The 15177-nt window shown below is 39.9% G+C and overlaps 1 protein-coding gene across 1 annotated transcript; it reads left to right on the top strand.

Annotated features, from left to right (window-relative positions):
• Positions 1-2721: 2721 nt before the first annotated feature.
• LOC311073722 (uncharacterized protein CFAP97D2) lies at positions 2722-10861 on the top strand (the record flags this gene model as incomplete). The annotated part of the gene is made up of 5 exons (XM_084099662.1): positions 2722-2814; positions 3216-3296; positions 3575-3699; positions 9662-9845; positions 10763-10861. The coding sequence occupies 5 exons, from the start codon at positions 2722-2724 to the stop codon at positions 10859-10861; spliced, it is 582 nt and encodes a 193-aa protein (XP_083955788.1).
• Between the last annotated feature and the right edge of the window lie 4316 nt (positions 10862-15177).

Genomic DNA, 15177 nt, shown 5'->3' with positions numbered 1-15177 from the left:
TCGTTTGCTCGTTCGCAAGCCACGATGTCTCTCGAGGAAAAAACAATATATCGCGCTGGATCTAGATAACACAGTGTAAATTATCGTTAATAAAATCACTACTTACCGCTTGCGGGAATATAACGTTAGTTGAAATTGCCCCCTTCGTCCGTTTGAGACGCTGAGAGAAGCCTGGCTGCTTGATATTGTTCCAGGTTAGAAAAACAGTCCGTGGTGAAATGGGCAAAGCAACTAACAACTTCGAATTAAACTGTAGCGGTATCCGATTATGGATAGATAGATAGATTATAGATAGATCTGCCATTTTCCTTATGATCCTCCTCCTGCTTGTTTCTTCACCTGCAGAACTTCTGATGATTCGGCTGCGAAGTTTCGCCTGGCACTGAGCATGGGCTGGCATATGCAAATTTTTAGAGGCGTACATATTAATGATCCCGACTGTTGCGTCACTGTTTTTCAGGGGTGTTTTTCAAAAACGAGATTTAAATAAGAAAGAGAAAACTATGGTGTTTGAGACTCACTGTATGTCATGTCCATGTACTGAACTCTTGTTATTTAACTATGCCGAGATAAATTCAATTTCACATGTGATACACACACACACACACACACACACACCCACCCACCCACCCACACACCAAAAGGACAGCAGTTCCTGTGGGGCCTTTGTCCTGAAAGTAAGAATTATGGAATTGGCTAAGAGTACTGATTAAAAAGACAGTATTCATAGTCCCTAATGAATAGCATAAAAATCAGCTCAAACTCCAGCTTTAAGATGCTGACCACATTCACCACTCACTGACAGTCACACAGTAAGATTTACAGTGTTCTTACTTTCTTTATCAATGTCAGTGTATTGGCTGCAATCTTTGATAGAACCAACAGCTGTTTGTCTTTATTAAAATGAAATTGTTCTCCATTAATTGTTTATTTTTAGTTTGCTGAATGTATCCTGGACAATAAGCCAGTTCTGTTTTCAACAAGCATGACGAGTGTGAATCCCATCAGATTGGACATAGCTACTTACATAGCCTCCTACAAAACACAGGTAAGTGTGGAACACCAATCAATCTAAATATATCATACCAAAAAATCTAAATATTCAGACTGTCTGTTTAAAGTAGTCTATTCATGAGCCTGTTTAAAGTAACTGTGAGGTGTGGCCTTGTGTCTCATTATATTGTCTCTTCTCCCCTGGCAGTATGATGTCATAGATGATGATCTGAGAGATTTGTGCTTTCTCTGTGGGGAGGAAGAAAGTCCTGACAATGGCACTGACTGGGGGGTGGGTACTCTAACTGTATTTATTTTAGCTTTTTTTTTTTTAATTTTTGAAGTGTAGTCTTTAAGTGCACAATTTTTTTTATCATAATGGATGTTCAAAGATAATTGTGGTGCATACTAATATTCAGTTTGTCCCTGTGATGTGTGCCCTCGGTGGTCCCACTGTGATGGAAGTTACCAACTACTTGTGTCCAGCTTGTATTAAATACATTTATTTATTTTCAAGTGTTGAGCAGTGGTTTCTCTATTTTTTATTGTTTAGTTGTGTAATCCTATTAAAGTTATTCTTCTCCAACTTATGCGTTTTTGACCAGCTCATGGGAGACCATAATTCAAAAGACACCAACTTTGCACATGCAATAAAAAATATTATTTTAGTGTGGTTGACACATGTACATAACAGGGTGACCAACGGTGAATGCAATGAAATGACATTTTCATTGAACTGTAGCAAATAATAATAAATAAAAAAAATCCTGAATGATTTCACAGTTATAGGCGTTATAAGCGTTGTACATGTATTTCTGGAGGTTTTTATCACCGAAATGCAGTTAATAAGCCATGCTGACGTATGTCAAAAAACTCTCGCGATCGCAAGGCAGTAGACAGTTCTGCAGTCGAGCGCAGTTGCTCTCCACCGACTGCGCTGAGCAAAAGCATGATGGGAAACGACTTGATGACGACACAGCTTAATGCTCATTGGTTTAAACAACCGTGATGTATCGTTCTCTTTTAAACTGTTTGATTGTAAAACTCTGATCTCCTGTTTTTATGTGTATAACTTATGTGTTAGTATTCCCAAACTCTCTGACAGTGTGATCTATGGGTTATTTGATTGTTGTCATATTTATACAAATATATATATATATATATATATATATATAAAACTATATATACAAAATGATTGATAAACACGTCTTTGGTATGTTATTAAATGGGTCTTGTTCATTGTAATTATTTTCATATAAAAGCAACAGAACTTAAATTACATCCAGTTGATTAGCAACACTGTGCACGAGCATGAATCCCGCGATATCCATCTCTGATCTCACAGGTGTCAGATGATCTCAGATCACTGCGAGAGGAGAGATCTGCCCGTCTGCGCTTCATCACTCCTCCTCTCACTGCAGCCGCTACTCTCGCATTCATTACAGGCTCGGCGCATCTCGAACAAGCCTCTTCTTCTGCACAGGCGGTCTACAGCTGCCCTGTGACGTCATAAGCCTCCACTTTTTAGATCCTGCCGTTGTCTAGCCTTGGTTTCAATAAAAGCAGTTTTTGGAATAACAAGGAAGGTTAGAGTTTTGAAACTTGCAGGGTATTTTTATAGTATAACGAACTCTTGACTGTCTAAAGATCAAGGAAAATTGGAATTCTCAGTTCATGACCCCTTTCATAAATAGAAAGAAGATCAGGAGCATCTGTGAAGCAGAAGTGATGCACAAGTCCTACCAGCCTCTGAAACCTGCAGCGAACCGGCTCCTGCAGCAGAGATGGGACCAGTCCAGCTACCAGGACCACCGAGACAAGGTCTGACGGGTTATGCTTATGTGTGCTTTATTAGCATGTTTAACATGGGTCTGCATATGTGTGCTTTATTAGCATGTTTTATATTGCGTGAAATTTAACTAATTTGTGCTGCTCAGTTTGAGTTATTTTAGTACATCAAGTCACTAACTAGAGTAAGTGAAAATTAGAAATGTTGGCAACCATAGCTGAAATGGAATAAGTTTGTTTTATTTTATTTCAGTTGATGCTTATGAATTTATGGGGTTGTTGTCAAATAATAATCCTGCTTTGTGTGTGTGTGTGTGTGTGTGTGTGTGTGTGTGTGTGTGTGTGTGTGTGTGTGTGTGTGAGAGAGAGAGAGAGTGTGTCTGAGTGTAAGTGTGTGTGTGTGTGTGTGTTGATCTTCTCTCTCTCTGTCTCAGGTGAGAGAGGCCAAACCTGTGGTCGACACCAAGGGCATCCAAGCACCGGCGCATATTCAACACAAACTGAAGAAAGTCCAGGTGTCTGATTAATTAATATGTAAACAAGAATGTATTTTCCTGTCATCATGTACTTGCCCTCATGTTGTTCCAAACCTGTATGAGTTTCTTCTGCTGAACACAAAAGAAGATATTTTGAAGAATGTCGGTAACCAAACAGTTGAACATACTCCAATAATTATTAGCCTATAAGTAGAAAAAAATGATTTTGTGAGCTCTATAACAGTACTATTGCATTACAGTGATGTGTTATTAAGTAACGTGGAGTAGATGAAATGCATGATAACAGTTGTCTTCAGTTGCAGGAAGAAAGGATGTCCATCATAGAGAGAGACAATCATCTTCTGGCCAGCAGACTTTCTGCTATCACTCGCTCTAAAGGACTGGTGGACCACAGGAACCATTACCCACAGTACAGGTGTGTGTGTGTGTGTGTGTGTGTGTGTGTTTAGCTGGTTAACATAGTAACTCAGTGAGGTGTTTATTTGAGCTGGGTTTCAGTTGTCGGATCTCCCGCTGCGTCTCATATCATCTCAAACTGATAGTCTGAATCATTAATGCTCGGCTGTTGTCAAAGCCGTTATGAATAATTGAGAGACACATAACCTATTCCCCATCATTCCTGAGGGATCCTACAGTATCATGGGAGGATTGGTTTGAATAAAAAAAAGGTTTGAATCGTGCTTGATTTTATTTTTCATGTATTTTGTATTTTTGTTCATTTACACGACAACTGCTTTTTGCCGTGCTGAAAACTAAACTTTGGAAAACGTTTCAAGTTTTTGAAAATGATGCTGTCACCATCTCTGTGTAAAACTACATGAACACAAATCTGTGAAAACGGCGTATGCATATTGCGTGTTCAGTCGTGGATTTGTGTGAACTGGGATCGTTTTAACAATGCAAATGTCTGTATGCGAAAAACACAAAGGAAGAACTTTTCCGTTTTTATACTACATTGTTGTTGTGTAAAAGTACTCAGTGCTTTTTTCAGTTTTTGTCTTTTTTTTTTTTTTTTTTTAAATATATATCTATATAGTTTTTATACATTTTTATTTCAATTTTAGTTTTAGTTATTTTAGTACATCAATGTAAGCAAAATCAAAAGGAGAAATGTCCAGAAAAAGTTTTTTTTATGTTTTATTTGATTTCATTTAGCGCAGCGGTTTTCAATAGGTGAGGCGCGACACGCAAAGAAAAAATAACTGTATGCAGCTCTATTGATATCGGTAATTGTGTGTGCGAGTATTAGCTTTAAAATGCGTCGTTTCCTTGTCCCAAGTCAACAGAAGTCAGCATTAAGGGAGGAGACAGGACCCAGCAAAAAACGTAGGAAATATGATCCTGAGTACTTAAAGTTAGGTTTCACCTGGTCGGAGTCCGAGGCTGCACCTCTGCCGCAGTGTGTGGTCTGCAAGGAGGTGCTAGCAAATGATAGCATGAGACCATGCAAACTTCGGCGTCACATTGAAACTAAGCACACGAATTTAGTGAACAAGCCAGTTGAGTTTTTTTGAGATGAAACGTGATGATTTGCAGTCACAAAAAAACATAATAAAGCCGTTTGGCACTATTAACATGAAGGCGACAGAAGCATCTTATCGTGCTACGTATAGCGAAGGCAGACAAACCCCATAACATTGGCGAAACATTGCTACTCCCTGCAGCAAGAGATATGTGTTCAGTGATGCTGGGAGAAGCAGCTGCTGCTAAACTTTACACGATCCCTGTCTCTGACAATACCACCCAGCGACGAATATCAGACATGGCTTGTGATGTCAAAGAGCAGGTCCTGGACTGTGTTCGTGAAAGCCCCTTTCACGCCAGTCCACTGACGTCGCACACTGTGCTCCATTGATGGTGTACGTTCGGTTTATCAAAGAGCACAGTGTGCAGGAAGATTTTTTGTTTTGCGTTCCTCTACCCGCCCGCACAACAGCTGACGAACTTTTCAAGGCCTTGAATAACTTTTACCAGGCTAATTGCCTTGACTGGGGCCGGTGTTGTGGGATATGCACTGATGGGGCAAGAGCAATGACTGGCCGTTACAGCGGTCTCGTAAAACAGGTGCAGGCAGTTGCCCCTGTGGCTGTCTGGAAGCACTGCATTATCCATCGCCAGGCTTTAGCAACAAAAAGGTTGCCCCAAGAATTGCGTGCCGTTCTTGATGAGGCTGTCAAAATTGTGAACCTAATTAAATCGCGTGCCTTAAACGCCCGTCTGTTCTCAATCCTCTGCAATGAGATGGGCGCTAACTTCCAGCAGCTGCTCCTGCACTCCGAGGTCAGGTGGCTTTCTCGGGGCAAAGTCCTCACCAGGCTGTGCGATTTGCGCGAAGAAGTCCTCCTCTTCCTCACTGAGATTAACCCCCACTGGCAAAACATCTGGCAGACATGAACTGGCTTGCTATGTTGGCCTATCTCTCGATAGGATCAACTCCCTCAACACCTCTCTCCAGGGCAAAGAGTGCCATGTCTTTTCGGCACACGACCAAGTGTCTGGGTTCAGGAAAAAGCTGGACTTGTGGTGTGCTCGTGTTGAACGAGGTTCGGTGGAAATGTTCCCAACCCTGGAGGATGTTGCGGAGAAGACAGGGCTGCCTCTTAACTCTGTCCAACCAGTCATCACTGCGCATTTGAATGGGTTGCGTGACCAGTTTGGTGAGTATTTCGGAGAGGACGCAATGGGAAATCAGTGGGTGAGAAATCCGTCCTTTGCCCGATGTCAGTGGTGGGAACAATGTTTCCCGGGGTCGGAGTGTTCATCGCGAAGTTAGCAGCCGTGTTAGTGCTGTGGGGAACGAGGCGGGAGATTTTTACCGCGCTAGCCACGTAGCTTTGTCTTCTGAACGCGTGCCCATCCGCGATCGCGGCGACAGTATTGTGGTGGATACTCTGTCTAATGCCACTGGGTATGTTAGACGAGGTCGAAGTATTCATAGGACAGTTCGGGGGCAACGTGGAGGCAGGGTGGGGAGTCGAAATGACAATAACAGTAGTCCGAGCTGTGCACACTCGGGGCGCGCGCGAGGCAGATCTGGCCGCGCCCGCGCTGCTCGTAGCAGGAGCAGAGGCGGTGTGACATGGGGAAGAGGGGCTATTATGCATAGTTTATCGCAAGCTGATGGGAATGCCAGCTTTGAGTATTTGGCCAATGAGGAGGAGTACCAAAGTTGGATTACACACTTTGATCAGCCAGTGGGATATCTGGGGGATAGAGAACTCTCCAATGCCAATTCGCCCCTAGATTTTTTATCACTCTTTCTCTCTGATGATTTCTGGAATTTAGTTGTAAATGAGACAAATCGCTATGCCCATCAGTTTTTAGCCTCCCATCAACTCCAGCCACACTCCAGATTTCATCAATGGTCTGACGTAACTGTCAGTGAAATGAAAGCATTCTTTTCTCTGCATTTGAGTATGGGTCTGGTAGAGAAGTCAGAGTTGGAGGATTATTGGGCCGAATATTGGCCAACAGCAACACCTGGATTTGGCAAGGTGATGTCCAGGAATAGATTTGAGATGATTTTGTCTTTCCTTCACTTCACCAATAATGAAGAGTGTGTTGACAGGGGTCAGCCAGGGTATGACAGGCTATTCAAAATCCGCCCAATCATCAATTTGGTCATCCCCCGGTTTTCAGCAATGTATGGTCCATCTAAGCAGCTGTCATTGGATGAAATGACCATTGCGTTCAAAGGAAAATCAATTCTAAAAATGTACAATCCAAACAAATCAGACAAATATGGCTACAAAGTATTTGTTCTGAGTGAAGCCAAGTCAGGCTATGTGCTACAGTGGTCCATGTACACTGGACAAAGTAGGCCTGATGCAGGTGATTTCGGTGCTACACACCTTATTGTCCGTGAGCTGATGGCCCCGTACACAGGGAAAGGGCATGAGGTGTACATGGACAGCTATTACACCTCGCCAGCCATAGCAGATGAGCTGGCAAGCAATGATTCGGGTTTGTGTGGGACTGTCAGCAGTAAGAGGAAGGGGATGCCAAAGGGCCTCACCCGTGAACAGTTAGCGTTGAGTAAGGGAGATGACCCAGTCTTCATGAGGAAGGGGAAAATGCTAGCTTGTGCGTGGCATGATACAAAGCGCCTCACAATGCTCTCTACACTGCATTCCAACACATGTGTCAGAAAGCGCATCAGGACCAAACACACTGATAGTGGCTATAGGGAGATAAATAGGCCTGTTTGTGTTGATGACTACAATTCGTTCATGGGGGGTGTCGACACAGCAGACCAGAGAATGAAGACCTACCTCTTTCCCCATAGGTCAAGGAAATGGTACTACAGGATTTTTAATGCCATTCTCAGTGTAAGCATGGTGAATGCCCACATCATTTACTGCCGCTGCACTGCTGCTCCTCACAAGCCCCTGAAAGTCTTTGTGCAGGATGTCATCACTGCTTTACTGGAAGGCTTCTCCAGGAAAGAGAGCAACAAAGGCCGAAAGTCGTCCTCACTGGGAGACTTGCCACAGAGACTCACTGAGCGCCACTTTATCTGCCAGGCTGATGGTTACCCAGATTGTGTAGTTTGTTCTGATCGGACCCGCCCTAAAGGCCGCCGTCAGACAAAATACATGTGCAGGCAGTGTGGGGTGGGTCTTTGTGTTGTGCCTTGCAATGAGAGGTACCACACCATTAAACACTACAAAAAATGTCACCTGGATGGATAGGGAGTCATTATCTCTACAGCAAAAGGCCTGCTACATAAATTCTTTTTTTCTTTTTTTTTTTCTTTTTTTTTTGTCTGCCATTTATTAGTAATGATTTATACTGTTGATTTACTATCTATTTCACTGACCATTTAGTAGTGTACTATGTGTTCTTTTTTGTGTGTTCATGTTCTTGTGATGTGTGCGTCTTTGTCAGCTAAAAAAAAACAACCAAAAAAACATCAACAAAAACCACACACAAAAAAAAAAAATACTAACATTGTCTCTCGTCTTGTCTCGTCATCTCACTCATGATCTGTGCCTTGCCGTGGCGAGTGAGCTTTTGAACTAAACAGGTCTTGTCTACTTGTGTTTGTGTGTCATATGAATAATATATATGTGCCCCATACATGGAATCAGAGTGCCTACTGTATGTAGTAAATGGAAAATCTCTACAGCAAAAGGCCAACCGCTACATGCATTCGGTTTGTTTCTACTATTTATTAGTAGTGATTTACACAGTTTGTTTACTACTTACTATTTACCTTAGCATTCAGTATTGTGCAATATAGCATAAAGAAGGTGAGGGACATGTTGGGGGAAAGAAGTGCTGCATTTTATCATTTAAACATGTGACTTTTCATGAAAATTCTATAATCCAAGATGGCCGCCACCATATGACGTCATAATATGCAAATTAGATGGGAAAATGTAATCCCTACATAAACTTTGGGTCATCCTTAATATTTCTCTAATTTACAGAAAGTCTCTATCTTTTATCACTTTTAAGATATAGCCTTTTAAAATTAAGATGTCAAAATCGAACGTTTTAGGAAAAAACCTCTGGCGCCTAAAGGGTTAAGACAATTTGATGCACAATAAAACAATATACAATAAGATTTGTTAACACTCCTGCTGGTGTTCTTCTAAAATGAGGGCGAGCCACAAATCCGTGAGTACAGTTTACAAACCCGTGGAAACTAAATGTGCATCTCCTTCAAATGTGTACTTAAAGCCCAGACACACCATGCCGATTTCAGCCGTCAGGTGTTGTCGGCGGTAGCTTTGGTACCGATTGCACATGTTAAGCATGTTTTGTTGACTTGTGGTTAGGCTTACTGATGTTCAGTGATTTTAAAAGTAGCCTCAATTGCATGAAGTTGGAAATTATTTGCTGTTGCAAAGAATCGTTTATGAATGCACTTTTAAGAAAGTTGTGGAAATAAAATAATTTTTACATTTTATCAGTTGTTATTGAAACTCATCATTGCCTGGAACACACAAAATATGGCATTTATTGCAGAGGCGTGTGTGGGTTAGGGCAGGCGGACGGGATTTTGGGGAAGGGGGGCTCGGCTGTCCTAACCTACTCTAAGGGGAGGCTCGCATTCACCCAATTTGAAAACCCCTGATTTAGCATTTATATATAAATAATGGAAGCTTATTTTCTGCCACAGAACAAATCAATTTAAAAGATAATTGCAACTTTTTATCTCACAATTCTGACTTTATATCACGCAATTCTGAGAAAAAAAGTCTGAATTGTGAGATAAAAAGTAGTACCTTTTTTATTCTGTGGCAGAAACAAGCTTCCTATATATATATAGAAAATATATTTTTTTTTTATATTTTATTTAATTTCTTTTGACATTTCTTTTGAAGTAATGAAATGTTATTTATGTTATGTTATGATAATGTTATCTGGTTTTACAGTCTGAACGCTCAGAAAAGGAAGGAGAAACTTCTACAGGTGACTCATGAAAACCAGGAGATCTACCAGCGAATCCTGACACAGAAATCCGACTACAGGAGGGAACTCTGGGAAGATGACTGGGAAAAGGTCAAGCGAAGGAGAGACGACATCGCATGCTATCCACGAGGAGTGACCAACAAACAGGTCTGATCCTAATTCACATGTTAAAAGGCGGAGCTAATTTCGTCTTCATTTACTCGCCTTCATCATGTTTCAACCCTTCTGTGAAACACAATAGCACACATTTTGGATGCTCACGCTGCTCTTGTTAATGCCTGTGAGAAGAAGCATGTCATGTGCGTTTGAAATGACATGTAAATAAGTAAACGGTGGCAAAGTGAACACTTTTAAAGTGGGCATGAAATTAAGATTCACACTACTTTGTACATACATGCTATTGTGATTCATCCATGCATGTTTCTTTTCATAATTTTTTATTAAAAGTAGTGCTGGGCAACGATGAATTTTTTTACGAGTTTGTGTTTACATAAAATCTGTGTGTACTGTGTATAATTATTTTTTATATATAAATACACCCATATGCATGAATATATTTAAGAAAAATTTGTTATTTATATATAATATAAATGATGTGTATATATATATATATATATATATATATATATATATATATATACAGTATATACATGCAAATATTTCTTAAATATATACATGCATGTGTGTGTATTTATATATACAAAATAATTATACACAGTACACACACATATTTTATGTAAACACAAACTTTTATTTTGGATGTGATTAATCGTTGCCCAGCACTAATTAAAACATCTATAAAAACTCAATCTTCCAGTGAAATGATGTATGCTGGATAATTTAAACTCCGCCCCTTTCTACTGAAAGTCTACATTTAGTCCCGCCTCCTCATCAGAGCCACGCCCACATCTCAACAGTCAACCAACCAACAATTAGCTGATAAAAACAAGTCCTGATCCTACTTTTTTCCCCAGATAATCTGCTTCACTACAGAAAAAGAAAAAATTAATAGAGCCGATTAATAGACTTTAAAGCGCGTAATAAGCTTTTTTCCTCCGTCACAGAAACCTACAAAGGTAGTGAAGTTCTGTGGCCAGAGTCAGCGGTCGTCCAGCGGTGTTGAAGATGACAGCTGGGAAACCACAGAAGAAGAAGAACCCTAGCCAGCAACATCAACTCCACACCGAACACTGGTTAACATCGCTCTATAAACTCACCTGTAGTTCAGTTAACCCTCTGGGGTCTAAGGTGTTTTCGGGGTCCTTGAGATGTTTTGACATGCCCTGACAGTTGTGTTTTTTTCTGTTGCTAATAAACATATTAATGGCCAAGGCTGGATTAGTACCCCCCCGCCCCCACCCCCACCCCCACCCTACCTGACAACCACACCCTCCAATATAGTGACAACCAGCAAAGTGCAGGCAGCTGACCTTCGCACCACCAGACCCACTCCACACACAATACTAAGGCCCACCAGGTGTGGGATTTGACATGCCAAATTACTATTGGTCAAAAGCTGAATGACTAGTTCACAAGACACAAGACAATGATATAATGCATAAAATCATCCAAAGGCAGTGTATGGCTCAAGAGACTATTTATATGGCAATATAGTGTTCGCTAAAACTCACCAAAGCAGAAAGCACAACAGTAATTATGAAACGTGATTGACTAAAGATACAACAATGCCGTCACACAACACAGCTAAGTGCAGGGTGCAAAAAGAACAGTCACTAAGTGAGTCGGGCAACTTCACAGACTGCAAAAGCAAACAGATACTGCACTTTACAACTAAGTCTCAAACAGGCCTATAGCAGCATCACAACATGATGCAATTCACATTCAATATGCAAACAACATATCAATAAACTCAGGCCTGCAGGGTGCAGGGTCTTCAGAGATGATGGTATCTGAGGTGTCATTACCTTGTTCTGTTTGCTGATGATGACCGGCCTCATCTCTGTCTTTTTCCACAACAACTTCGCTAAAGCTAACGTTAGCTATCGTTAGCTGAGGCTGAGTGTAGCCGGTAGAGGGCAGCGATTCTTCCAAGCTAACGGTGGTTAGCTGCTTGACATCCTCCTCTTCATCATTCTTAGCTCTTTTAAAAAAGCTATTTATTCGCAGGACATTTTTAATAGCAGCCGCTTCTTTCTCTTCCTTTTCCTTCTTTTTTTCCTCTTGACAGCCCCGGTGGGCTTTTGGTTGCTGTCCATTTTTTGCAAACACCAACTTTCTGATAATTTCCCCACAATTTTATCTGTTACAAATTAATTCCACTCTTTTAATCTTAAAACTCGTTCTTAAAAAAATGATCTTGAATCAGTACGATGTAAACAACCTGCTCTATGCCCGCTCATCTTTATCATTAGCCAATCTACACAGTGCATGCAGCCTGCTTCCAATCATCACCTGTCCAGCCATCACCTGTCCAGCCATCCAACTGACATATAAAACAGACAATCACGATACTTCATTTTTTGTAAACAACTTTTTTAAAATTCTGATTGGATAATTATCAAGATCGAGGGCAAGCCTTGCGTTATACTATTTTTATGTAGCACAAAAAAAAAAACTCCCATCACGGAGGGCCCCTCTCTGTGCAAGGGCCCCTGGGCACGTGCCCGGATTGCCCGTATGGTAGATCCGGGCCAGTTAATGGCAAAGGTGTAATTACAATCTATTTAGCACAAACAGGGCTACCATAATATGTGAGCAACTGAAATGAAGAACTCATTTCTTCAAAATGATGTGAAAATCATCCTGCCTAATCATTCACATAAAACAATACATTGATTTAAACTTTGTAAGACACGTTTTGTTTGGAAAGGCAATATGCGTGGGGACGTGAATGATCATGAATAATGCTGTGATTCACACCTGAGAAGACAATGACCCGCATAATGAGCCTTTAATTCAGGTGTGTCACTGAGAGTACCACAAGTAAAGAATGTGAGGACTTATTTTGTATGCATGCAAATTGTATAATATCCAAGGTAAACATTTCTAGTAACTATGCAGTTAATTCTCATACTGTATTTTCAGAAAGTTTTGGAATATATCCTCTCCCCAAATGTGTCACTAATAAAAAATAAATAATAAATAATTTAATGAGAAGGCTTATATTGACCTTTTAAGATTTTGCTTACATCTACCTTGTAAATATATTTTTTTGCTATTTTAGTAAAAAGTTTTCACATGTAAATCAACAACAATTACAATTTTAACAATATTTCAAGTGTAATTTTTTTTAAAGTATACATTTTATCATACGTATTTGTTGTTACTAATTTTCAGGGAGATCTGAGCATTGGCCAATGGCGGCCATGTTTTTCGAGATACGCCAATGTCCTCAGACAATCATGGCACCTTGGACAAAGACAGTGCATGCCAATTTTCAAGTCAATCGGACTAACGGTCAGCTGGTTAAAGCCATTTTCATGTTTCATTTTTTCCTATTATAGCACCACCAAGTGGCCAATCGCTGCAATCTTTTTCACGTGACCAAAAATTTAGCCATACACACATGTACCAAGTTTGGTGGAAATAAATAAATATTTAAATCACTTAATATTATCTTAATATCTAAACTTTTAAGGAACACTGACATTGTCCCAAGCAAACATGGAAGTACAACAAGGTCTATGAACAAGAACCATGGAGGCAAGGAGCAGAGCCGGACTGTCCAATAGGCGATATAGGCGGTCGCCTAGGGCTCCGCCTTGCAAGGTGGGGCCCCTAAACCTTGGGACTATTATAATATATAATTCGTTGATTGATGATGTTACCAAAATCTCAGGTGCCCACATCTCGACACTTATAATTTAGATACGAAGCATTGCATGGGACCTCACTAAACATGATACAGTTCACAAAGACGGTGAGTAGCTAATATATTACCCAGACCCACTACATAGATAAAATGATAGCTCTGTATAGTTCATACATGACAAAATTCCGAAAAAGATAATAAATACATAACAATAGAATGAATAAAATACAAAAACATAAGAAATGTACACAGTAGCGCGTCACACACTAATTTGCATAATACCGCCCGTGATGTAGTGGGAGACCTCAAGTACCGTAATTATCACAGTATTCACACACACGGATTCCATCACCACACTTCTCTCCAAAATGCTCACGTTTTAGAAACAAGAGACAATTTTTTTTTTTTTTTTGTGGCGTCTTACTCTTTAGTAATGCTTAATTGCTTAGGCCTATTTTAGGCATTTTGTATGACAGAAAATGTGCTGTCAAAAATAAAATACCAAATATTATAATCTCTATGGTAATATCGACTTCACATATTTGGATTGCTCTTGTCTGTCATAACGTCACAAAGTCTCGTCAGAGTCTTAGTCATACAGCAATGCTATTTTTAGTTAATTTAAATAAGAATAGATGTTAAGCTGTGGAGCCAAACGCCATCTTTCTGGAGCTGAAAAAAGGAAGAGGAGAATGGTTGAGGAAGAAAGACAAGCTCAAAGTAAAGGTATGTTCTTCTGACTTCTATAAATAGTGCGTTATTTATTGCTGTATTATTAGTTTTCATAATAATAAATGTAACAATGCCCATGATTGCAGACAGACAGACATAGAAAAATTGGGCCACATTCAGAATTATCTACCCATGCATTTTGTATAGATTTTTACCCTCTGATGAAGTTATCATAGTTGTTTAAATGAAGCCGGGCCATCTCAGGCCTAGGTGAAGGGTAGGTTGTAAAGAGCATGCAAAACGGCCATTTTACCCCTTTTGATATGCTAAATAAATGCAATTAATTTACGTTAACTGTCTCTTTCTGTGCAATTTCTCAGCTGAGAATAATGGTCATTAATAATCACGATTATAATTTTGAGCAAAATAATCGTGATTATCAGTTTCATTATTATCATGCAGTCCATTCTCCCTCCCCGCTAAAAACAGGTTTCTCCCTCTTTCCAAATTCATATTTAACCCACCATAAAATTTCTAAATAATGCAAAACATTTTTGTTATTGTGATCATCATTAAGGCATTAACCCTCTGGGGTCTGAGGTGTTTTTGGGGTCCTTGAGATGTTCTGACATGCTCTTACATTTGTGCTTTTTTCAGTTGCTTATAAACATATTAATGGCAAAGGTGTAATTACACTCTATTTAGCACAAACAGGGCTACCATAATATGTGAGCAACATGTATGTACATATTTGTATTTTTGAGAAAATAATGTTTATTCATGGTTATTGAAAAAACTAAAAATGAAAATGTCTGAAATAAGGCCACAAAACACATACTAAATATGTGTCAATAAGACTTCTGAATAATGCATTTTGTTGCCTAGAGTTTTTTCTTCAAAATGATGTGAAAATCATCCTTCCTAATCATTCACATAAAACAATACATTGATTTAAATTTTGTATGACACTTTTTGTTTGGAAAGGCAATATGCGGGTGGGCGTGATTCACACCTGAGGAGACAATGGGCCCCCGC

This window comes from Abramis brama (genome assembly GCF_963993115.1).
Source record: "Abramis brama genome assembly, chromosome: 22".
Taxonomy (NCBI): Eukaryota; Metazoa; Chordata; class Actinopteri; order Cypriniformes; family Leuciscidae; genus Abramis; species Abramis brama.
Note: the sequence above shows the minus strand (reverse complement) of the source record. Positions and strands in the feature narration are given on the sequence as shown.